The following is a 23,451-nucleotide window of genomic DNA, read 5'->3' on the forward strand; positions in this document are numbered from 1 at the left end:
CCCACCACTTCTGTAACATTTCAATATTGCTTGCAAATGGATTTGCAGTACATTACAATTTCAGACGGTGGTTCATATGTACAGAAACACACAACAATCCCCCCCACTTTTTTCCATTGACTCTATTATCTATCATCCTCTCAACACAAAGCAGAGGCGGCATCTCAGCTGTTCACCAGTGAAGATCAGCCGTATTGTGCAAGCCAACAGGATTAATATTACTGTCTGGGTAAACGAAATACCTTATTGCTTTGTTTTACCATTCACTCTGAATTTGTCCAAGTAAAAAACATGATTATACAGAATAATCTAAAAATCATTTGAGATTTCTAGTATTAGGATTCAAATACAAATGTTTTTGCTACACAAACATCATATACAGTACGTTATAAATCTCTAATACATACAAAAATAGCATCATGCTTTGAAACAGTTGGCAGCAGGGTAGATGGCACTGAAGGAAACTAATTCCTCTCTCAGCAGGGAAAGCACTGACAAACTGCTACAGCAGACGGTGACTGGAGGGGAATGCATTTAGTGGGGCAATTTCTTTAAAAGGGGAAAGGAACTGCTTCATAGATTGCCAAGTCATCTGTAGCTCGCTAGAATTAATTACCCTGCAAATAAATATCGTCTTGCTTCTTTTACAAACACATGCAGTAGGAACTCTTTAGGCAGGGTAAGCTGATGTAACTGAAGCTGCAACATTGTGACTGCAGATAGAAATACATCGATGACCTGCAACCAAGCAGCCAACACACATCGAATCCTGCCAGCGCCTCGCTCACAGGCAAAGCTGTTAGAATGTTCAATTATATTCCCACAACGGTTCAGAAAAGCTGAAGATCAGTGGGTGAGCCCACCAGCAAGTCAATCCCCTCGTACACCCAGGAGCTCAAAAGCAGACGCTGGCAAAAGTACCCCTCCCTGGAGGACACAGGCCAGCCACGTCTGCTCAAGCACACCTGGCCAGCAGTGGCCGCTGCAGCGCTGGGAGGTGAAACCACGCAACATTGGCACAGTGAGGACACAAACCTGCTCTCCTGACTGCACCACTGCCAAAGGGATGGAGGCTGTTTGCAGTCTTCTGAGATCACCCGTGATGATTCAGCCCTGGTTCAGAGACAGCCACTCACTGACGGAATCTCATTGGGTGAGGAACTTCTCTTGATGGCTGAGCCAGTCATGACCACCGCCTCCCATCACACACACACACACTCAGCATCACAAGCCAGTCACATGGAAACACCCTCCCTGCACAGTCACTTGAATCACAAACTTCCACCACACACCTTGATGTTGTTAGAAAAAATGTCTATTTTAAGAAACACTACATATAAATAACACTGAACACCATTTTTTTTAAAGATAATACAATTCTGAAGTATGAAAATTCTTACATTGATTTCCTGTACCAGATGATTAATTCAAAATTGAGACCAATATAATATTCAGCAACTTTCACAGTTCCTGATGCCCTCCCACTTTCCTCCATACTGAAGCACACAATGTGATGAATAAGGAACTTCTTTAAAATCATCAGACTACTTTCTTGATTCATAATTCATCTCTGCATCAAGATGTGGTCATTACCCCCACCCCCACCCCAGTGCTCAGTACTGACTTGAAATGTCCGTCTTTCAGATATCCAGTACCAAGCTCTGTGTATTAAGTTTGTTGGCTGTCAGTGTGTGCGACGCTGTGTTTAAAGCTGTCGGCTCTGAAAAGGCAGGGTACTTATGCAAGCAAAGAATAATAACATAAAAATGAATCCGTTGTGTTAATGCACACACGCACACACGCACACACGCACACACGCACACACCCTGCCCACATCGACATAGCAGAAGCCAGGACTGGCAATCCCAGTCCAGACACACCTCTCTACACTTTACACAGTGATTAAGAAGCCTGGTTTTATTCCCCTGTGTTTGCAGTGAGTTTAGAGATCACAGTGCTTGTGAAGTGCCTGCAGCGATGGGATCCAGAGCCTCAGGATATGGAGGAGAACTCCTTCAGCAGGACGTCCTGGCTCAGGGTGTTCAGGGAAACGTTCTTCCGCACATTCAGGCTTATGGATCTTACCTGAGCATTTAAAAAATGAGGAGTTAGTAATCTCAACATAACAAGAGGCACATTGACTGTGAGATAAGGATGTGACAGTCTAGGAATCTCAAGTTGCATTCATTTGCAACCAAGAGAAAATGACTCATCAGGTTATTTAACTTAAGGTGACATTTCTGTGTTAGTGCTGAAAGAGTTAAAAAGCTAGCAAGAACTGAAGAGCATTTGGGTCTATGAAGAATGAACCAGATTCTTGTATTTTTTTCTAGCAGTCAGAGATTGCAAATGGAAACTCAGCACTGCATTTTGGAGCACACTTAACCTCCTTTCACTCACCAGCTCTTTGAAGAAGGCTGCCTCTTTGGGCTGCTCTGAGTATCTCTCGTACTGATCCAGCCCGTCCTGCAGCTTTAGTGTCAGCGTGTCGTAGTTCGAGCGCACCACCTCCAACACCTATAGACAAGGGCAGGAAGCACGCTGTGAGCTACAGGCAATAACAGAGACCTCTCCACAAGGAAGGCATGAACAACAACACAGGCAATAACAGAGACCTCTCCACAAGGAAGGCATGAACAACAACACAAGCAATAACAGAGACCTCTCCACAAGGAAGGCATGAACAACAACACAAGCAATAACAGAGACCTCTCCACAAGGAAGGCATGAACAACAACACAAGCAATAACAGAGACCTCTCCACAAGGAAGGAATGAACAACAACACAAGCAATAACAGAGACCTCTCCACAAGGAAGGCATGAACAACAACACAAGCAATAACAGAGACCTCTCCACAAGGAAGGAATGAACAACAACACAAGCAATAACAGAGACCTCTCCACAAGGAAGGCATGAACAACAACACAAGCAATAACAGAGACCTCTCCACAAGGAAGGCATGAACAACAACACAAGCAATAACAGAGACCTCTCCACAAGGAAGGCATGAACAACAACACAAGCAATAACAGAGACCTCTCCACAAGGAAGGCATGAACAACAACACAAGCAATAACAGAGACCTCTCCACAAGGAAGGCATGAACAACAACACAAGCAATAACAGAGACCTCTCCACAAGGAAGGAATGAACAACAACACAAGCAATAACAGAGACCTCTCCACAAGGAAGGCATGAACAACAACACAAGCAATAACAGAGACCTCTCCACAAGGAAGGCATGAACAACAACACAAGCAATAACAGAGACCTCTCCACAAGGAAGGAATGAACAGCAACCTTTAACCAGAGCCTTGGAACAAGGGTTTGTCTTACACAAGACAGACTTGCTGCTGCAACACAGCGCTTTCATTGCCCTTATAAGAATAAAGTTGGTTCCCCATTGAGGGCAGCGCTCCTCATTTCAACAGAAAACCCTGTGCATCAGAGAGCAGCGCTCCTCATTTCAACAGAAAACCCTGTGCATCAGAGAGCAGCGCTCCTCATTTCAACAGAAAACCCTGTGCATCAGAGAGCAGCGCTCCTCATTTCAACAGAAAACCCTGTGCATCAGAGAGCAGCGCTCCTCATTTCAACAGAAAACCCTGTGCATCAGAGAGCAGCGTTCCTCATTTCAATTCCACAGCCTCTCCAGCAGGCAGATCCTTACGGGAAGGGCAGGGGCTCGTTTCTGTTGCGACAGGTCTGGCTAATGGATCCCTCAACCCGACGAGCTCGCTCTATAAGCATGAGAGCTGGTAGCAATCTCAGACTCCCCGGACTGTGACAAGCTAACACTCCACCAGGTGCAGCCTAGAAAGCTTTAATTGGGCTGCCAGCCATGCGCCTTACATACTGGCTGCCAAGGAAGCATTCCTTTACATTGTTATGCATGGGAGCACAATTCTGTTGAGGAGATAATCTGGACTGACTCAGTCTTCCAGTAGCCCAGCATGTTGTGTGCAGGCGATAGTGGAACCAGCCCACCCTTGTGTCAGTCACTCTGCACACCTCCCCTATTTACCAGAACTCAGGTGCTGAAGTCTAATACTAGGCAGTCGTGTCGAACGCGCTGTATGATGTATGTAATGTAATGTTCTTCAGTTTAATAGAAATAAATGAACATTCATTCAGAGAGGGAATTAAATGGTAAATAAAATAAATGGGAAGGATAAACACAATGGCTGTGTCCTTTCAAAAGGGTTTCAGTTCATTAATCTTTTCTGCACATATCTGTGTAATTCATTTTTAATTACGTAAGTGCCATTTATGTCTCCATTTCTTTATTTTTGGATGATTTAATTTGAATCTTAGCTTTTATAGACAGAGGGGGGTGGATTTGTTGGAGCCCCTGTGGATAAATATCCAGTCAACCAAGAATCTGGCTGCCAGCACAAAAACACAGGACTTGCAAACTTCAAAGTTGATTGTATTTTAAAATCTCTGTAAATGCCATCCATTATAGAATATATAACAACACATATATAATTACAGGTAAAGCACAGCGGTCAAGAGTGTTTGGCAACGAGACAAGAAAACGTTCCAGCCCAGGTCTGTAGTGAGCAGATATTATTTCCATGTGGAATCCACATGCAATGATTCCTGAAGAACTGCACCCAGTTCCTAGAGTACAGGTGTCCACACCACCAGCGCAGCAACCCAGCCCCTTAGCTGGCCCTGTACAATAACACTGGGTAACCATGGAGACTGAACTGCTTGCACAGCCCCCTGGGGTGGCGCCGAGAGTACAAGACAGAAAGGAAACCAAGAAACCAAGTCAGAGCACAGATGACAATATTCCACACAATGACTATCTTTTATAATTATGGTTGAGTGTTTGAAGTGATCAACAATAAATACACAGACAGGTACAGCTTCATACCCACGTCCTGAGCATGCACATCATCACTCTGCAATTCAAAGCTGAAAAAGCATTGATGCAATCCCGGGCTCTGGGTCCCTAGGGGAGCCCCCACATCTCCAGAGTTCATAGCGTGGCAGCAGCAGGTAACAATCCTGCAAGTTACTCCTATTAATCTTCCTCCTGTCACAACACTCTCAGCCTGGGCCTCCCTCAGACTGGGAATGGATTTAATCAGCAGCTTGCAGTATGGTAGTGGAAACACATAGTGTTGAATAAGCAAAAGGAGTCCCTAAATGGACTGACTTGCTATGAGACTGAATGAACTCTCACTGCACATCATTCAAAGGGTGTACAGGGCATTCTTCTTTAGTAAAGTGCATTAGTCTGACAGGAAGAGAGTGTAAATGTTCTGTTTTACACACTATATTCTGTATTGTATTCCCAGGGTTGTGTAGGCTGGTGCGAATGGGGCAGTTAATCTACAGCTGCAGGGTTTGGGAGCTGGCCATGTTACTTTTCACTCAGCTCTTAAAAACATGTTGGATTTGCATAAATGCAATATTCAGCTGGAGTATAGTAATACATCTGGCCTTCCACTGGGCTGAGGCAACAGTTCATCATTCTGCTTGACCACAAGCCTGTCACTGGCACACAGAACAGGTCTCCTCCTGATGGAATATAAAACCTACCACTCCTCTAGCACCCTTACCTCCATCAGTCACCAATATGCAGCTGGAATTGAATCCCTTCATAATCCATTCAATACATTATTACGAGAGAAAAATTTAATCTATAGAACTAAGGGTTACTAACAATTTTTGGAGCAAAAGTCTGACTTGCTGCATATTTTGCATATCCATAAACACATATTATGCAAACATAATGGTACATCATCACACAGCCATAGAGACACTATACAATTCACATTACACAGTACTTGGAAAGATGGCAGGAAATTGCCCAAAATATATCTTAGCCTGCCACAGAGGCGCAGTAAATGTTAAGCATGTTAATGGAAGTCACAACACAAACAGTATTCTTGAATAATATCCAGTCTTCATCCCTGGCACTCTGCCCTTCACTAAACAACTTCATCTCCAAACACTGCAGAAAGCAGCAGGGTGGAGGGTGCAAGCAGCACCTTTCAATATAGAAGCCAACAGACCAGCCTGCAATGCATGGCACTGCAGGTGGTGTTTAATACAATGCCCAAGTGGTGTTCTCTCCACAGCAATGAGCTCTGTGTGTCCTACCCCAGCCCTGCCACTCCTCTCCACAGCAATGAGCTCCGTGTGTCCCACCCCAGCCCTGCCACTCCTCTCCACAGCAATGAACCACAAAAGTGCACTCTCACAATAGATACCGGATCATGAAAAAGGCTTTCGATTATAAAACAACATGAAATGAGCCCCAAAACATGGTATCCATCAAAGGGCAAAATCGCACAGAAATGAATTTCAGTGCAATCAGTACTCTGCTAGAAAGGCAATCCCTGGATACACTAATACTGACTTCAGTGATTGGCAAGTAATTAATTTATGATGGACCTACAAGACAGCACCGGAAGATAACTTTGATGCAGTTGTTTCAGTTGCAAGAGCTTCAAGGGGAAAATGAGTTAATGCTCTGCAGAGATACAGCCAAAGCTAAAAAAAGAGAGAAGCAAGATTGACAGCAACTATAACCGTTTGCTGAGAAGCTTCCATCTCAGACTTTTTAAAGCTTTTTGATATTGTTGTTTTAAACTTATTATAGGGAATTGAAGAAAAATAAACGCTGTAAGCTAGAGAGAAAATAACCAGTTTCCAGTGTTGCTATAAACTGGTACACTTCTGAAAAACTGAACAGGATCTCGTTAAAACAATAAAGTTGCACTCCTCCGCTTTCAGCAGGAAATCAAACGTCTCCTCAAACAAGAAAACTAGATTTTGATGTTACAAATCCATCCCCAGATATATCTGCCCAGTTTACAACACAGAAGAGAGTTACTGAAAATCAGCATACAGAATGAGCCACAGCTACATAGTGGAGCTTCTTCCAACTCAATAAACAAACATACAGGATGACTGTGCCAGAAAAAGGAGAACGGAGTGTTCAAGCTCATCAAACTGGTGTGGGTGTTTCCTGCACTCCGATTCCAAAGTACCAGGAACAGAGACCATTAGGATGCAGGATGCTGGCGAAATGAAAAGCCATGTTTATTACTGAAACCTTCACTTGGGGGCCAGGATCTGAATGCAGCTCACCCAGCATGTTATCTGAATGCAGCTCACCCAGCATGTTATCTGAATGAGCTCACCCAGCACGTTATCTGAATGCAGCTCACACAGCATGTTATCTGAATGCAGCTCACCCAGCATGTTATCTGAATGCAGCTCACCCAGCATGTTATCTGAATGCAGCTCACCCAGCATGTTATCTGAATGAGCTCACCCAGCACGTTATCTGAATGCAGCTCACACAGCATGTTATCTGAATGCAGCTCACCCAGCATGTTATCTGCATGCAGCTCACCCAGCATGTTATCTGCATGCAGCTCACCCAGCATGTTATCTGAATGAGCTCACCCAGCATGTTATCTGAATGCAGCTCACACAGCATGTTATCTGAAAGCAGCTCACCCAGCATGTTATCTGAATGCAGCTCACCCAGCACGTTATCTGAATGCAGCTCACCCAGCATGTTATCTGAATGCAGCTCACCCAGCATGTTATCTGAATGCAGCTCACCCAGCATGTTATCTGAATGCAGCTCACCCAGCATGTTATCTGAATGCAGCCACACAGCATGTTATCTGAATGCAGCTCACACAGCATGTTATCTGAATGCAGCTCACCCAGCATGTTATCTGAATGCAGCTCACCCAGCACGTTATCTGAATGCAGCTCACCCAGCATGTTATCTGAATGCAGCTCACCCAGCATGTTATCTGAATGAGCTCACCCAGCATGTTATCTGAATGCAGCTCACCCAGCATGTTATCTGAATGCAGCTCACACAGCATGTTATCTGCATGCAGCTCACCCAGCATGTTATCTGAATGCAGCGAACACAAGGGTTTGAATGAGTTACAAGTACTGTCCCAGTTCAGCTCAGGCATGATCAGGACCCCTGCTGGTTCTAGTGTGCCCAGTCTACCTGCCTCCAACACGCTTAACTTGTGTCTGGTTTAAAGGGTACAGAAGGAGATGTGATGCAAAGATGTGTTGAAAAGACATTTTAAAAAATCTTTCTGGGAATTCTGAGCGCTTTCAACATGTCACAGGGAATCTTTGCCTTAACATGACAACCTGAGAGGAATTTCAGATGGCTGATTAAAAGAGGAAAGAGACATGCACCGTTAAAATGGTTACTGTAAAGCCATAAATATTTGCAACCAAAAACGTATAATAAAAGGACTGCATATGTTTATGGCTTTACAGTAAATTAAGAGGGAACACTGTTACTGAACAATTATTAGGCACGACATTATAAATAAGTTTGTCGTCACCCTGTCAGACAGGAAGGCGTGTTCATTGCTTCTTTAACTGTCTCTGTTCCCACTTGTCAACATATCAAAGTAATTACAGCTTGTAGTCAAATAGATTGTTTATCTGGGATTAAACTATAGACTGGTTTTCAGCATTACCAACCAACATCAAAGCCTCCATCAGCAGTTAGTTTTAATATAAACTTGATGTTCATTTCAAACATCTTTGCCAAATGTTACTAAATATATTTATTTTTGTAGTTTTAAAACCAGCTTGTAAATTAGGAACCCTGAGCTGAGCCATGTTATTTTCAATACCACAGGAGACACGAATGACAGAAGCTCCAGATCAGATTCAATTCATTGTCTTTACTGTGAATCAATGAACAAGAGGAGGTTGCTTGTGTCAGTGTTGATTGGAGCAGAGTTCAGGGCAGCGCTATGACACATTGCAGTCAGTACCTGCACACAGTCAGTGTTGATTGGAGCCGAGTTCAGGGCAGCTCTGTGACGCATTGCAGTCAGTACCTGCACACAGTCAGTGTTGATTGGAGCCGAGTTCAGGGGAGCGCTATGACACATTGCAGTCAGTACCTGCACACAGTCAGTGTTGACTGGAGCCGAGTTCAGGGGAGCGCTATGACACATTGCAGTCAGTACCTGCACACAGTCAGTGTTGATTGGAGCCGAGTTCAGGGCAGCTCTGTGACGCATTGCAGTCAGTACCTGCACACAGTCAGTGTTGACTGGAGTCGAGTTCAGGGGAGCGCTATGACACATTGCAGTCAGTACCTGCACACAGTCAGTGTTGACTGGAGTCGAGTTCAGGGGAGCGCTATGACACATTGCAGTCAGTACCTGCACACAGCACCTTCTTTTGCAACCATTCAGACACTTTGCTGATCTAGACTGCCATACATACAGACATCTATTGTTAAGGACAGAGGTGGAGAGAAGCCAACTCACTTTAACCCATCTTATCAAAATAAAGGCAAGCGATTCGAGTTTAATCACACGTAACAACGTCCCACAATCTTCAAAGAGTTACGAGACATGTCTATTCTGCACCCCGTGCAGCCGACGAAGGGTTAGTAGAGTGTAGAGAGTCTGAAGAGAACCACAGAGTCACTGGAAACACCATGAACAGGTACGAGGACAGAAAAAAATAAAATCAAAATGTACTGGACAGAGCTTTACAACAGAATATGAATTTGATAGAGGACAATGGTTTTATTAGGGAATGGGCAACATGCAAACAAATGTGGAAAAAAAGGGAGAACATTTTCATTTAAATAAATAAATCCAATCATTCGCTCCTCCGGAAATCCCAAATCCACAGAAATGTCTTGCGATTTGGTACGGCACTCACACCAGCTGTCCTAGCGCTGCCGAGTGCAAGCCCACCCGCCCCTTACCTGCTCCTCTGAGAGCTGGGAGATGTGGTTCACAGCAGCGTACGATTCAATCTTGGGGTTGAAGTGGTTGATGATAGCTCTGAAATAAAATAAGAAATACTTCCTTAATGCTTCCTTAGATAGAAGCCCCCTGGTTGTGGTTTGCAGACAATACAGGTCAACATTATTAAGTGTTTACAGTTAGAAATCACTGCCAGCATTTGGATAACTCATGGAAGCCAGATCCTAAAGACACACATTACAGGTTAGTCACTGCACTGGGTTTGAACCCTGGGTCTCTTAGTCTCCCATTCGTTTGCTGTATGCGCTCGGCAAAACTGTCTTCTATAAAAAATGAAACAGTATTACACTGAAACCTGTCAGAGGCTTACATGCAATTCTGCAACCATTGTGAGCACAGCACAGCACAGCGTCGAGGAGGATTTCAGAAACATCAAACTTTAAAATGAGCAGGGCTTTGAGGGTAAAAACCTTTCATGGATGAAGCCCACTAAACACAGACAATAACATATAGCACTGTACTGATCCTTAGCCACAAAATTAGGGACATAAACTTTTTTTATAGGCTAAGTGTTCATTCTTAATCAACACTGTATTCAAATAATTTGCTGCTACTGTGTTGCTACTCTGTATAAATCACACAAAAAACAAATTAACGTTAATAACGGCACTAAATGAGGGAGATTTTGAGAAACATCTATAGCTGTGGGGGTGCTGCTGCAACACGGCTTTACTAGTGGGCAGCTGGAACTGTTCAGTCAAACTGCTTTTCACTCTCCGCGTAACTGCTTTTACATTTAAACACACTGAGCTATAACCATGTGCACAGACCGTCCATTAATCTGTAACCTCCTCCTCCTCTTAATCTACTAATGCACTGAGAATGAGGCATGCTTTATGGATGCCCAGAGCCCAGCTCCTATCTGTCTTCACAGTGACCAAGCAGATTTAAACCAGCGCTGCGAAACAAATACCTTTCCTGCACACCTAATGAGTTTCAGGCTTTTCTTAAGCTTTCCAATAAACGCTGCTCGTATTTCTAGTCAATTATAATATATTACACATTTTTTATAAGAAATTATATTATTACAAAGTATAATATTGAAGAGGTGCCGAGCTGTATAATGTAATTGTATGTAGTGACGGTCGAGTCTCTACGGTGATACAAAAACTTTGAGCCAAACATTCTGTGTTAATGAGTTTCTGTAGGAACCATCACAGTGACGCTCTCAGCACTGTTCTTCAGAAGGATTCAATACTTAACTCCTTCTCATTTATATTCATCAATAAAATCTCTACCTGTATAAAAACATGGTCATAAAACAGAGAAAACGCGTGGTTTGTTTGACGGCTGTTTATAAACAAATAAAGAGGTTTCTTCTCCCTGTGTGCACTCTCGCACTGTCTCTTGAGTTCTGATTCTAACTGGCGGAGAGCCATCAGCTGGTGCCAATAGCCATCGTTTTTAATGAAATAATGGCAGCAAGCAGCCAAGGCTTAAGCCACAGGACATGACATAAATACTCAAATGAATGTGTTAGCATGTGAAGTGCTATCTCCACACTTCATATTACAATTCAGTTAGCTGTTTTCTTAACATCCTACAGCTGTGGGCTAAAAAATTGGGATTTTTCTTTGGGTACCTGTGGCAAAGTGGTAATGACGTGCAGGTGAGTGCAGTGCAGAAGAATCACACAGACAACGTTGGTACAGGTGCAAGGGTGTTTATTTAATTTAATAAATGTCCAGAGCCTTAAGGCAAAACCTGCAAATAATAATAGTGCTGGAAGTGATACAGCGGCGTGTATCACTTCTATTTGTAAATCCTACGGGTTTGACCCGCAACCCCAAAGTCCCGTTCAGACACCCACACTAAACACAAACACAAAGACAGTGCGTGATTAAAGTGCTAAAGGTGCAAACAAAAGACAGTTCCTGTAGTGCAAAGGTGCGTGGTGAAGTCCGGGTTTGTCGCTGGCCGGCGGCTGCAGCTCCGGATCGTGCTCAGTAATCTTTGTGAGAAACGACACACAAGACAAACAGTGTAAATACACAGACAAGCAATCACTCACGGTTTTAGCACAAACAAGACGGGCTCCTTCTAGGTTATTTGGTTTAACCATCTGCAAAGGAGCCCGTCTTGTTTGTGCTAAAACCGTGAGTGATTGCTTGTCTGTGTATTTACACTGTTTGTCTTGTGTGTCGTTTCTCACAAAGATTACTGAGCACGATCCGGAGCTGCAGCCGCCGGCCAGCGACAAACCCGGACTTCACCACGCACCTTTGCACTACAGGAACTGTCTTTTGTTTGCACCTTTAGCACTTTAATCACGCACTGTCTTTGTGTTTGTGTTTAGTGTGGGTGTCTGAACGGGACTTTGGGGTTGCGGGTCAAACCCGTAGGATTTACAAATAGAAGTGATACACGCCGCTGTATCACTTCCAGCACTATTATTATTTGCAGGTTTTGCCTTAAGGCTCTGGACATTTATTAAATTAAATAAACACCCTTGCACCTGTACCAACGTTGTCTGTGTGATTCTTCTGCACTGCACTCACCTGCACGTCATTACCACTTTGCCACACGTGGTGTCAGAAGTGGGATAGCCGCGCCTCCAAGCGTCAGACCAGGAGGGGTTTTGTTTATAAAAAAAAAAAAAAAAAAAAAAAAAATATATATATATATATATAATGGCAGAAGACGCCATCAAACTGCGGGGCTGGTTCCTGGAGAATGCTGGGCTGGAGGCCCAGTCTCTGCCCATAATCGTCCGGGCCCTGTGGATGATGGACAGTGAGAGATGGGAGGCCTATCAGGAGGAACACACCCCAAACACCTTGGAGGAAGGTGTGGAGTTTCTCCTCAGCTACCTGGAGGCAACGATAAAAGGAACAGCAGCCCAGGTAGCAGGCCCACCAGCAGAGGGTGAATGCCTGCTGTCCCCATCTCCACCAGCAGAGGGTGAGTACCTGCTGTCCCCATCTCCACCAGCAGAGGGTGAATGCCTGCTGGTTTTGCCTCCACAGCCCAAATGGGAGGAGCCTGAGCGTCCACAGCCCAAATGGGAGGAGCCTGAGCGTCCACAGCCCAAATGGGAGGAGCCTGAGCGTCCACAGCCCAAGCGGGAGGAGCCCGAACGTCCTACGCCTGAGTGGGAGGAGCCCGAACGTCCTACGCCTGAGTGGGAGGAGCCCGAACGTCCTACGCCTGAGTGGGGGGAGCCCGAACGTCCACAGCCCAACAGGGAAGAGTCGGTGCGTCCACAGCCCAACAGGGAGGAGTCGGGGCGTCCACAGCCCAACAGGGAGGAGTCGGGGCGTCCACAGCCCAAAAGGGAGGAGTCGGTGCGTCCACAGCCCGAAGAGAGGGAAGACGGGGCTTCCACAGCCCTAGGACCCAAGCTGCCAGCAGAGGGTGAATACCTGCTGGTCCCACCTCCACCAGCAGAGGGTGAATGCCTGCTGGTTCCACCTCCACCGCAGTGGGAGGACTGCTTGCCCCTCCCACCTCCACCAGCAGAGGGTGAATACCTGCTGGTTCCACCTTCACCACAGTGGGAGGACTGCTTGCCCCTCCCACCTCCACCAGCAGAGGGTGAATACCTGCTGGTTCCACCTCCACCAGGAGCAGAGGAGCTGGAGCTGCCTTTGCCTCCACCACCGCCAGGAGCAGAGGAGCTGCCTCTGCCTCCACCACCTCCAGGAGCAGAGGAGCAGGAGCTGCCTCTGCCTCCGCCACCACCACCGCAAGGAGCAGAAGAGCAGGAGCTGCCTCTGCCTCCGCCACCACCACCGGAAGGAGCAGAGGAGCAGGAGCTGCCTCTGCCACTTCCAGGAGCAGAGGAGCAGGAGCTGCCTCTGCCTCCACCACCGCCAGAAGCAGAACAGCAGGAGCTGTCTCTGCTTCCCGTACTTCCACCACGGGGAGTACGGTGGCCGGAGCCCCAGAAAGGGGAGCTGTCGGCCACGAAGAAGGGGGAGGAGGTCTGGAGACCACCAACCCCAGCAGCAGTTTCGCTGCCGGAGATCGTGGGGGAGGTCCGGAGACCTGCTCCCACTGCAGCAGTTTCGCTGCCGGAGATCGTGGGGGAGGTCCGGAGACCTGCTCCCACTGCAGCAGTTTCGCTGCCGGAGATCGTGGGGGAGGTCCGGAGACCTGCTCCCACTGCAGCACTTGTGCTGCAGAAGAGACTGTGGCCGGAGCCCCGGAGGAGGGAGCTGCCGGCTACAAAGAAGGGGGAGGTCGGGGGACCACCTGCCCCCGCAGCTTTTTCGCTGCAGGACGGGACCAACAGGCTGTCAGCCGTGCCACTACCGGCAGGGGTGCTGACAGCATTGCCAGCCAAGGGCCCACTGAAGCCTCCCTTCCCAGCCCGAGACTTTGTCCTGGACTGCTGGGTTTTTAAGGGGGGAGGTGGCCGTTGAGGCCATGTGTGCTGCGCACAAGGGGGGGTATATGTGGCAAAGTGCCCCGCCCCTGTGTGCATTTGTGTGTTCTGTGTTGTATATATGCGTGCGTATGTAAATGTTGGTGTATAGTCATTGGTACACGGGATATAAACGGGTCTGTGTTTCACGTGTATTTAAAAAGTGTATATTTGTATTTAGGCACGGGATTGCACATCACGCACGTGCATTTAAAATATAATATGTGAACACGGGGTTTCACGTAATTAATTCACGTGCTGGGATTCAAGTGAATAATTAATTATTCACTTGAATCCCAGCACGTGAATTAATTACGTGAAACCCCGTGTTCACATATTATATTTTAAATGCACGTGCGTGATGTGCAATCCCGTGCCTAAATACAAATATACACTTTTTAAATACACGTGAAACACAGACCCGTTTATATCCCGTGTACCAATGACTATACACCAACATTTACATACGCACGCATATATACAACACAGAACACACAAATGCACACAGGGGCGGGGCACTTTGCCACAGTACCACAAAGAAAATAGGCCTCATATACAAAATAGCTCTTCTAATCTTAAATAGCATGCTGGGTTTGAAAACCCTTTCTGGAACACTGAAACAAAAACATGTTTTAGCCATTATGACACTATCAATCAATCTTTATTTTATATAACGCCTTTCATAATGGACCACCATCACAAAGCGCACTATGGGTTGTTAAGGAACATCTTCTGCACCAGCTCCCTTTGTGACTCTACCACTGGGGTATTAAAGCATGAACCCCTCATTAACAACTTGGAAAGCGGTATCTACATCAGGGAAAGAGTTCAGAATGCTAAGAGCCAACCAATTTAATTACTTCTCTTATTCTGAATAATGTACATGACAAGATGAAGCATGCTTGAGAGGTCAATTGGATGCATTAACCAAGGACAGAATGAGTTTGTTCTTTTTTTAACATATACTAGGTACGAATTGACAGTGTTTCTGCAATATATTAACATGTCAATGGTTTGTATCAATAGTTTACAGTAGCATAGATTGAGGCATTGCCGGTATCTGAGACATTACAGTGATTATGTGTTTTTAGATTTAACTGTGACTGCTTGCATTCTGTAACATTATGAACTACATAACTGAACAAGCTCCTCATTAACATGCTCTGCATTACTACACTTTCCCAGAGTCAGTACACAGTGTGCCATTACTGCTCAGAAAATCCTCCCTCGACACGGCTGTCTTATCTAACTTCCGTCCCATATAGAATCTTCCTTTTCTCTCCAAAACTCTCAAAAGGGCTGTAGCCAGCCAGCTGATGAAACATCTCGCAGATAACAATCTGCTTGAATCTCTGCAGTCTGGCTTCCAGACGCATCACAATTCTGAAACTGCTCTGCTCCGGATTGTAAATGATCTTCTGCTCAATGCTGATGCTGATGCTCCCCCTGTCCTTGTCTTCCTTGACCCAACTGCTGCTTTTGATACCATAGATCATGGCATTCTTCTTGACCACCTTCAGAAGTATGCTGGGATCTCTGGAGCCTGTCTCTCCTGGCTGTCCTCTTACCTATCTGGACGCATGCAGTCTGTATTCTATGTTGGAAGCAGTGGTGCCACATACTCGGTCACCTGCGGTGTCCCTCAAGGGTCTGTTCTTGGGCCTCTTCTCTTCAACATCTACATGCTTCCCTTTGGTCACCTCATCCGCCAACATAGCCTCATGTTTCACTCGTATGCAGATGGCACCCAGCTCTACCTAAAACTCGACCCTGGATGTCCCTGTGCCATGGTCCGGCTCTCAGCTTGCATCCAAGACATCGAGGCCTGGATGTCTGCCAATTTTCTTCAGCTCAACACTAACAAATCTGAACTACTTCTACTAGGATAGAAAACTCAACTCAAGAATCTCAATATTGCTGCCTTGAACCTCAGAAACTGTCTGCTGCTGCCTTCCCCCACTGTACGAAGCCTCGGTGCACGTCTGGATAGTAACGTCTCCTTTGATGCCAAAATCTCCTCTGTAGTCAAATCCTCCTTCTACCACCTCCAAAACATCTCAAAAGGTCCGTCCCTACCTCTCCCTCCCGGATGCGGAGATACTCCATCATGCATTCATCTCTTCTCGACTCAACTACTGCAACTCTCTCGATGGTGGTCTTCAATCACGCGCCATAAACCGATTGCAGCTGGTTCAGAATGCCGCTGCTACAATCCTTACCAGATGTAAAAACATGATCACATTACCCCGTCTTTCCCAGCTGCACTTCATCACACAGGTCCAGAGTATCTCTCCAACCTGCTGACCCGCTATGTCCCTGCACACAAGCTGAGGTCCTCTGACTCTGGCTTGCTTGTTATACCCAAGCAAAAGAGCACCACACTCTGAGAGCGCTCTTTTAGCTTCATGGCCCTGACTCTCTGGAACTCTCTCCCAGCTTTACTGCGTGATGCTCCCACAGTCACCAGCTTCAAATCAACTCTTGTTCCCACTTGTTCTCTCTTGCTTTCAATGCTTGCTATTTCAGGTTTTTCACTCCATCTTATTCGTATGATTCTGCATGACATGCATCCACATCAGAATTCACATCCTAGCCTTGTATTTAATGTATTTGCGTTATTTTTTACTGTTTGTATTTAATGTACTATTCCCTGTATTTCATTGTATTTAATATATTATGCATTGTTCCTCAATATCTTGTAAAGCGCTTTGTGATGGTGGTCCACTATGAAAGGCGCTATATAAAATAAATACTGATTGACTGATTGATTGATTACTGCTCACCAGTTTAGTCTGTGCAGAAGAACAGCCCAACACCACAGCTAAATGAGGGCTGCTGAATAGAAATGAGACTGAAGAGTTCAATTATCTTCCCAAAATCGAAAAAAGACTAATTCCCTCATTAATGAACACATTAGAAATAACAAGAGCTTATTCATCAACATTAAAGCCCCTAATAAAAGACAAGGCAAGTTAATTGAGCGATTATCAAGTAATTGATTGGTCATTAAAAACACTAAAGTTCTTCAACTGAAACGTCCTGCTGATACATTCCCTGCCATGCTCGAGGGTGCTTGTTCTGGTCTGGTTCTCTGTTTTACATTCCCTGCCATGCTCAAGGGTGCTTGTTCTGGGGTCTGATTCTCTGTTTTACATTCCCTGCCATGCTCGAGGGTGCTTGTTCTGGGGTCTGATTCTCTGTTTTACATTCCCTGCCATGCTCGAGGGTGCTTGTTCTGGTCTGGTTCTCTGTTTTACATTCCCTGCCATGCTCGAGGGTGCTTGTTCTGGGGTCTGATTCTCTGTTTTACATTCCCTGCCATGCTCGAGGGTGCTTGTTCTGGTCTGGTTCTCTGTTTTACATTCCCTGCCATGCTCGAGGGTGCTTGTTCTGGGGTCTGATTCTCTGTTTTACATTCCCTGCCATGCTCAAGGGTGCTTGTTCTGGTCTGGTTCTCTGTTTTACATTCCCTGCCATGCTCAAGGGTGCTTGTTCTGGTCTGGTTCTCTGTTTTACATTCCCTGCCATGCTCGAGGGTGCTTGTTCTGGTCTGGTTCTCTGTTTTACATTCCCTGCCATGCTCGAGGGTGCTTGTTCTGGTCTGGTTCTCTGTTTTACATTCCCTGCCATGCTCGAGGGTGCTTGTTCTGGTCTGGTTCTCTGTTTTACATTCCCTGCCATGCTCGAGGGTGCTTGTTCTGGTCTGGTTCTCTGTTTTACATTCCCTGCCATGCTCGAGGGTGCTTGTTCTGGTCTGGTTCTCTGTTTTACATTCCCTGCCATGCTCGAGGGTGCTTGTTCTGGTCTGGTTCTCTGTTTTACATTCCCTGCCATGCTCGAGGGTGCTTGTTCTGGTCTGGTTCTCTGTTTTACATTCCCTGCCATGCTCGAGGGTGCTTGTTCTGGGGTCTGATTCTCTGTTTTACATTCCCTGCCATGCTCAAGGGTGCTTGTTCTGGTCTGGTTCTCTGTTTTACATTCCCTGCCATGCTCAAGGGTGCTTGTTCTGGTCTGGTTCTCTGTTTTACATTCCCTGCCATGCTCGAGGGTGCTTGTTCTGGTCTGGTTCTCTGTTTTACATTCCCTGCCATGCTCGAGGGTGCTTGTTCTGGTCTGGTTCTCTGTTTTACATTCCCTGCCATGCTCGAGGGTGCTTGTTCTGGTCTGGTTCTCTGTTTTACATTCCCTGCCATGCTCAAGGGTGCTTGTTCTGGTCTGGTTCTCTGTTTTACATTCCCTGCCATGCTCGAGGGTGCTTGTTCTGGGGTCTGATTCTCTGTTTTACATTCCCTGCCATGCTCGAGGGTGCTTGTTCTGGGGTCTGATTCTCTGTTTTACATTCCCTGCCATGCTCAAGGGTGCTTGTTCTGGTCTGGTTCTCTGTTTTACATTCCCTGCCATGCTCAAGGGTGCTTGTTCTGGGGTCTGATTCTCTGTTTTACATTCCCTGCCATGCTCGAGGGTGCTTGTTCTGGGGTCTGATTCTCTGTTTTACATTCCCTGCCATGCTCGAGGGTGCTTGTTCTGGTCTGGTTCTCTGTTTTACATTCCCTGCCATGCTCGAGGGTGCTTGTTCTGGTCTGGTTCTCTGTTTTACATTCCCTGCCATGCTCAAGGGTGCTTGTTCTGGGGTCTGATTCTCTGTTTTACATTCCCTGCCATGCTCGAGGGTGCTTGTTCTGGGGTCTGATTCTCTGTTTTACATTCCCTGCCATGCTCGAGGGTGCTTGTTCTGGTCTGGTTCTCTGTTTTACATTCCCTGCCATGCTCGAGGGTGCTTGTTCTGGGGTCTGATTCTCTGTTTTACATTCCCTGCCATGCTCGAGGGTGCTTGTTCTGGTCTGGTTCTCTGTTTTACATTCCCTGCCATGCTCGAGGGTGCTTGTTCTGGGGTCTGATTCTCTGTTTTACATTCCCTGCCATGCTCAAGGGTGCTTGTTCTGGTCTGGTTCTCTGTTTTACATTCCCTGCCATGCTCAAGGGTGCTTGTTCTGGTCTGGTTCTCTGTTTTACATTCCCTGCCATGCTCGAGGGTGCTTGTTCTGGTCTGGTTCTCTGTTTTACATTCCCTGCCATGCTCAAGGGTGCTTGTTCTGGTCTGGTTCTCTGTTTTACATTCCCTGCCATGCTCGAGGGTGCTTGTTCTGGGGTCTGATTCTCTGTTTTACATTCCCTGCCATGCTCAAGGGTGCTTGTTCTGGTCTGGTTCTCTGTTTTACATTCCCTGCCATGCTCAAGGGTGCTTGTTCTGGTCTGGTTCTCTGTTTTACATTCCCTGCCATGCTCGAGGGTGCTTGTTCTGGTCTGGTTCTCTGTTTTACATTCCCTGCCATGCTCAAGGGTGCTTGTTCTGGTCTGGTTCTCTGTTTTACATTCCCTGCCATGCTCGAGGGTGCTTGTTCTGGTCTGGTTCTCTGTTTTACATTCCCTGCCATGCTCGAGGGTGCTTGTTCTGGGGTCTGATTCTCTGTTTTACATTCCCTGCCATGCTCAAGGGTGCTTGTTCTGGTCTGGTTCTCTGTTTTACATTCCCTGCCATGCTCGAGGGTGCTTGTTCTGGTCTGGTTCTCTGTTTTACATTCCCTGCCATGCTCAAGGGTGCTTGTTCTGGTCTGGTTCTCTGTTTTACATTCCCTGCCATGCTCGAGGGTGCTTGTTCTGGTCTGGTTCTCTGTTTTACATTCCCTGCCATGCTCAAGGGTGCTTGTTCTGGTCTGGTTCTCTGTTTTACATTCCCTGCCATGCTCAAGGGTGCTTGTTCTGGTCTGGTTCTCTGTTTTACATTCCCTGCCATGCTCGAGGGTGCATGTTCTGGTCTGGTTCTCTGTTTTACATTCCCTGCCATGCTCGAGGGTGCTTGTTCTGGTCTGGTTCTCTGTTTTACATTCCCTGCCATGCTCGAGGGTGCTTGTTCTGGGGTCTGATTCTCTGTTTTACATTCCCTGCCATGCTCAAGGGTGCTTGTTCTGGTCTGGTTCTCTGTTTTACATTCCCTGCCATGCTCAAGGGTGCTTGTTCTGGTCTGGTTCTCTGTTTTACATTCCCTGCCATGCTCAAGGGTGCTTGTTCTGGTCTGGTTCTCTGTTTTACATTCCCTGCCATGCTCGAGGGTGCTTGTTCTGGTCTGGTTCTCTGTTTTACATTCCCTGCCATGCTCGAGGGTGCTTGTTCTGGTCTGGTTCTCTGTTTTACATTCCCTGCCATGCTCAAGGGTGCTTGTTCTGGTCTGGTTCTCTGTTTTACATTCCCTGCCATGCTCGAGGGTGCTTGTTCTGGGGTCTGATTTTCTGTGTCATTTTAAGTCCAAGCATCTTTGCTGAAAAAAATAAATAAATAAAAATCACCGTGCCTCGCTTGTTCTGAGGCCACCCTTCCACCAGTCCCTCAGTGTGAAATATTATCATCAAACAGCTTCTCACATTTACACAGGAACCTATTCTCTCTTTTTATCTCCCAGAAACACAACAACATGATGATTAATTGCAGCAATTATCTTGAACAAAGAATAGCTGAGTTTACTTTGCACAGCAATGGCCCTGGCATGCTGAGCGTCCTGTCAGGTGGGAGACATGCCACAGAAAGAAGGGCAGCTCTGGAGGGACTGGGAGGCACAGCGTGCCCATCTCCTGCCCATTCATCTCTCTCAGACTCCTCCTGTCATGGCTGGAACACTGTAGGACAGTTCCTTTCTCTCCTCAGCTCTGGAGGGACTGGGAGGCACAGCGTGCCCATCTCCTGCCCATTCATCTCTCTCAGACTCCTCCTGTCATGGCTGGAACACTGTAGGACAGTTCCTTTCTCTCCTCAGCTCTGGAGGGACTGGGAGGCACAGAGTGCCCATCTCCTGCCCATTCATCTCTCTCAGACTCCTCCTGTCATGGCTGGAACACAGTCTCTTTGTTTTTCATGTATTGCAGACTGAGCCGTATGTACCACATGTCCGAATTTGGAGCATCATTTTATAAACAGAAAGGCATTCATAGTCTTATTATGATTCAGTAGGTTTGTCGCTGATAAGATTTTGTGTGCCCCCTGATTTCAAGAGTTTAGTTGTAGATTTTCACAACAAATTCCTTTCTGTGTTACACAGCAACGGTGCCATCAGTCAATAAACAGGCCTCCACAAATCAGGTATTCGCTAAATTTGAAAAGGTGCAAGGTTTTAGAAAAACTCAAAAGAAACTAAATTCAATGACAAGCGCTTTCACTAGAAGTCTTTTTCCGTGTCAAGACAAGTCGAAACGTGTGTCACTGCATTTCATTTATTTCAGTATTTCTAAATGCAGCACTATTGAGTGTTTAACAGTTACAGATAAAACAGCAAGAGAACGCAAATAACTGTTTATTAAGAACGAGCCTCAGAGAAGTCGGTGGAATTAAATGCATGCACGTCTGACCCACATGGTACTGAATGAGTGCCGTGTTTCAGCAGGGAATACTGAATCATGAAATTATAATTTTACTTTTACCTACTATGTTCCTGCCCCGTTTTTAGCACTGTAATGTTATTCGTCACGAGATCAGGCCTTTTATTCTGCTCACCCCGCCCCAACACCTCTTACTGATTACCTATTCCTTACCAAACACCTGTTATTGATCACCTATTCCTTACCAAACACCTATTATTGATCAACTATTCCTTACCAAACACCTATTATTGATCAACTATTCCTTACCAAACACCTATTATTGATCAACTATTCCTCACCAAACACCTCTTACTGATCACCTATTCCTTACCAAACACCTATTATTGATCAACTGTTCCTTACCAAACACCTGTTATTGATCACCTAGTCCTTACCAAACACCTGTTATTGATCACCTAGTCCTTACCAAACACCTGTTATTGATCACCTAGTCCTTACCAAACACCTCTTACTGATCACCTATTCCTCACCAAACACCTGTTATTGATCCCCTAGTCCTTACCTGATGTTGACGAGGGCGAGAGTCACTTTGCTAGCAGCTTCTTTCCACTGCCCAGCATTCGTGGAAAGCCTCAGCACTGAAACAGGAGATGAAATACATGCCGTCAGTGTTTCAGGTCTCCCAGTAATTCAAAGAGGTTGTGATTGTATCCACTTTTATATCTGGGTTAGAGATGAACAAACTTCCTCTCTTTACATTGCCATTACATCCCATTGTGCAGGATTCAAATGAATATTTTATTTGATGCATAATGCTGTGCTCAGGCAATTTAATTCACAGCCATGGCAATAACCTACATTGCATAGCTGCTGCTGCTGCTCAGAGAAGCGTTGGGAGGATAGACTTTTTAATGAAACACAAGATACAAATCGAAGACATGTATTTATGTTTTATTTATAAACAAACTGGTTACGGTGTTACTCTTAAACATCAAAGGAGGGGCCTGTTTGTTCCTGCATGTGTTCATCAGCTATGTTCATCATCACACGGTGGCTCTCTCTGGATAGATATGCAGCCAAAAAGAAGCATGCCATTCCACACACAGAGATGCAAGGATCTATGCCTGAGAAAGGGCAAAGCATGCCTAGCGGGTTCCTTCCGTCCCCATGGACAGATCTGACTACACAGCGTGAACTCTAAGTGTTGCACAGAAGCTGGAGTCCTGTAGGGCAGGTTAAAGCAAACCTACACAGAAACACTGAACTGTATTCTTCTTCTTCTTGCTTTGCTGAAATTACAATTTTCAAGATTACACATAGTAGTCTACATTAAACTTGCAGCACAGATCATAGCCCAATAAAATACCCGCAGAGCACCATGTAGGTCTGGTACTCCTACAATTATTTTGTAACAAGCTCACCCCCCTAAATATAGAAATGCAATTCCTTTTTTTCATCAAAACTTACATTAGGCGCTTGAAGCCAAGCTGACTTTATATCACCTTAAAAAAGGTTATTCAAACTAGAAGTAGTATAACTGGTACCAAAAATATCCACTATCAATTTTAATTCCAGAACGAAAGCGATTAAGTGATTTTGCAAATCTAAATTCATTTGAAAATGTTCTGTGCATTTTAACTTCAGTGAAATCAAAGAGATTCAGAAAATCAAAGAGATAAGTGGATGGAGGCCAAAGGAGACAGCCTGCAATTTGACAGCGTTTCTTAAAGAACCTCTATTTCATCCAGGTTTAACTGTGTTACCAGGTGTGTTTCTATTACAGACTGGCATAGGAGCTAAATAACTCAGGTGCCAACCTGGGGAGACCTCTCCTGGAACTTACAGCCCTGGCCAGTTATCAATACATAACTGTATACCCATTACCATACAGCAAAGAAGGGCTG

The 23,451-nt window shown here is 45.6% G+C and overlaps 1 protein-coding gene across 5 annotated transcripts in view; it reads right to left on the bottom strand.

Moving 5' to 3' along the window:
* Window positions 1–1,297: 1,297 nt before the first annotated feature.
* LOC117415693 (armadillo-like helical domain-containing protein 3) overlaps window positions 1,298–23,451 on the bottom strand; it is a 40,078-nt gene continuing 17,924 nt past the window's right edge. For all 5 annotated transcript variants that reach the window (XM_059025980.1, XM_059025982.1, XM_059025981.1 and 2 more), the window contains 4 exons: window positions 22,110–22,185; window positions 9,751–9,829; window positions 2,401–2,517; window positions 1,298–2,085 (listed from right to left, as the gene is read on the bottom strand). In XM_059025980.1, coding sequence (XP_058881963.1) covers window positions 1,993–2,085; window positions 2,401–2,517; window positions 9,751–9,829; window positions 22,110–22,185 — 365 coding nt within the window. In that variant the 3' untranslated portion in view covers window positions 1,298–1,992. The remainder of the gene's footprint in view (window positions 2,086–2,400; window positions 2,518–9,750; window positions 9,830–22,109; window positions 22,186–23,451) is intronic.

The sequence above is a fragment of the Acipenser ruthenus genome, chromosome 7 (assembly GCF_902713425.1).
Source record: "Acipenser ruthenus chromosome 7, fAciRut3.2 maternal haplotype, whole genome shotgun sequence".
Classification (NCBI taxonomy): Eukaryota; Metazoa; Chordata; class Actinopteri; order Acipenseriformes; family Acipenseridae; genus Acipenser; species Acipenser ruthenus.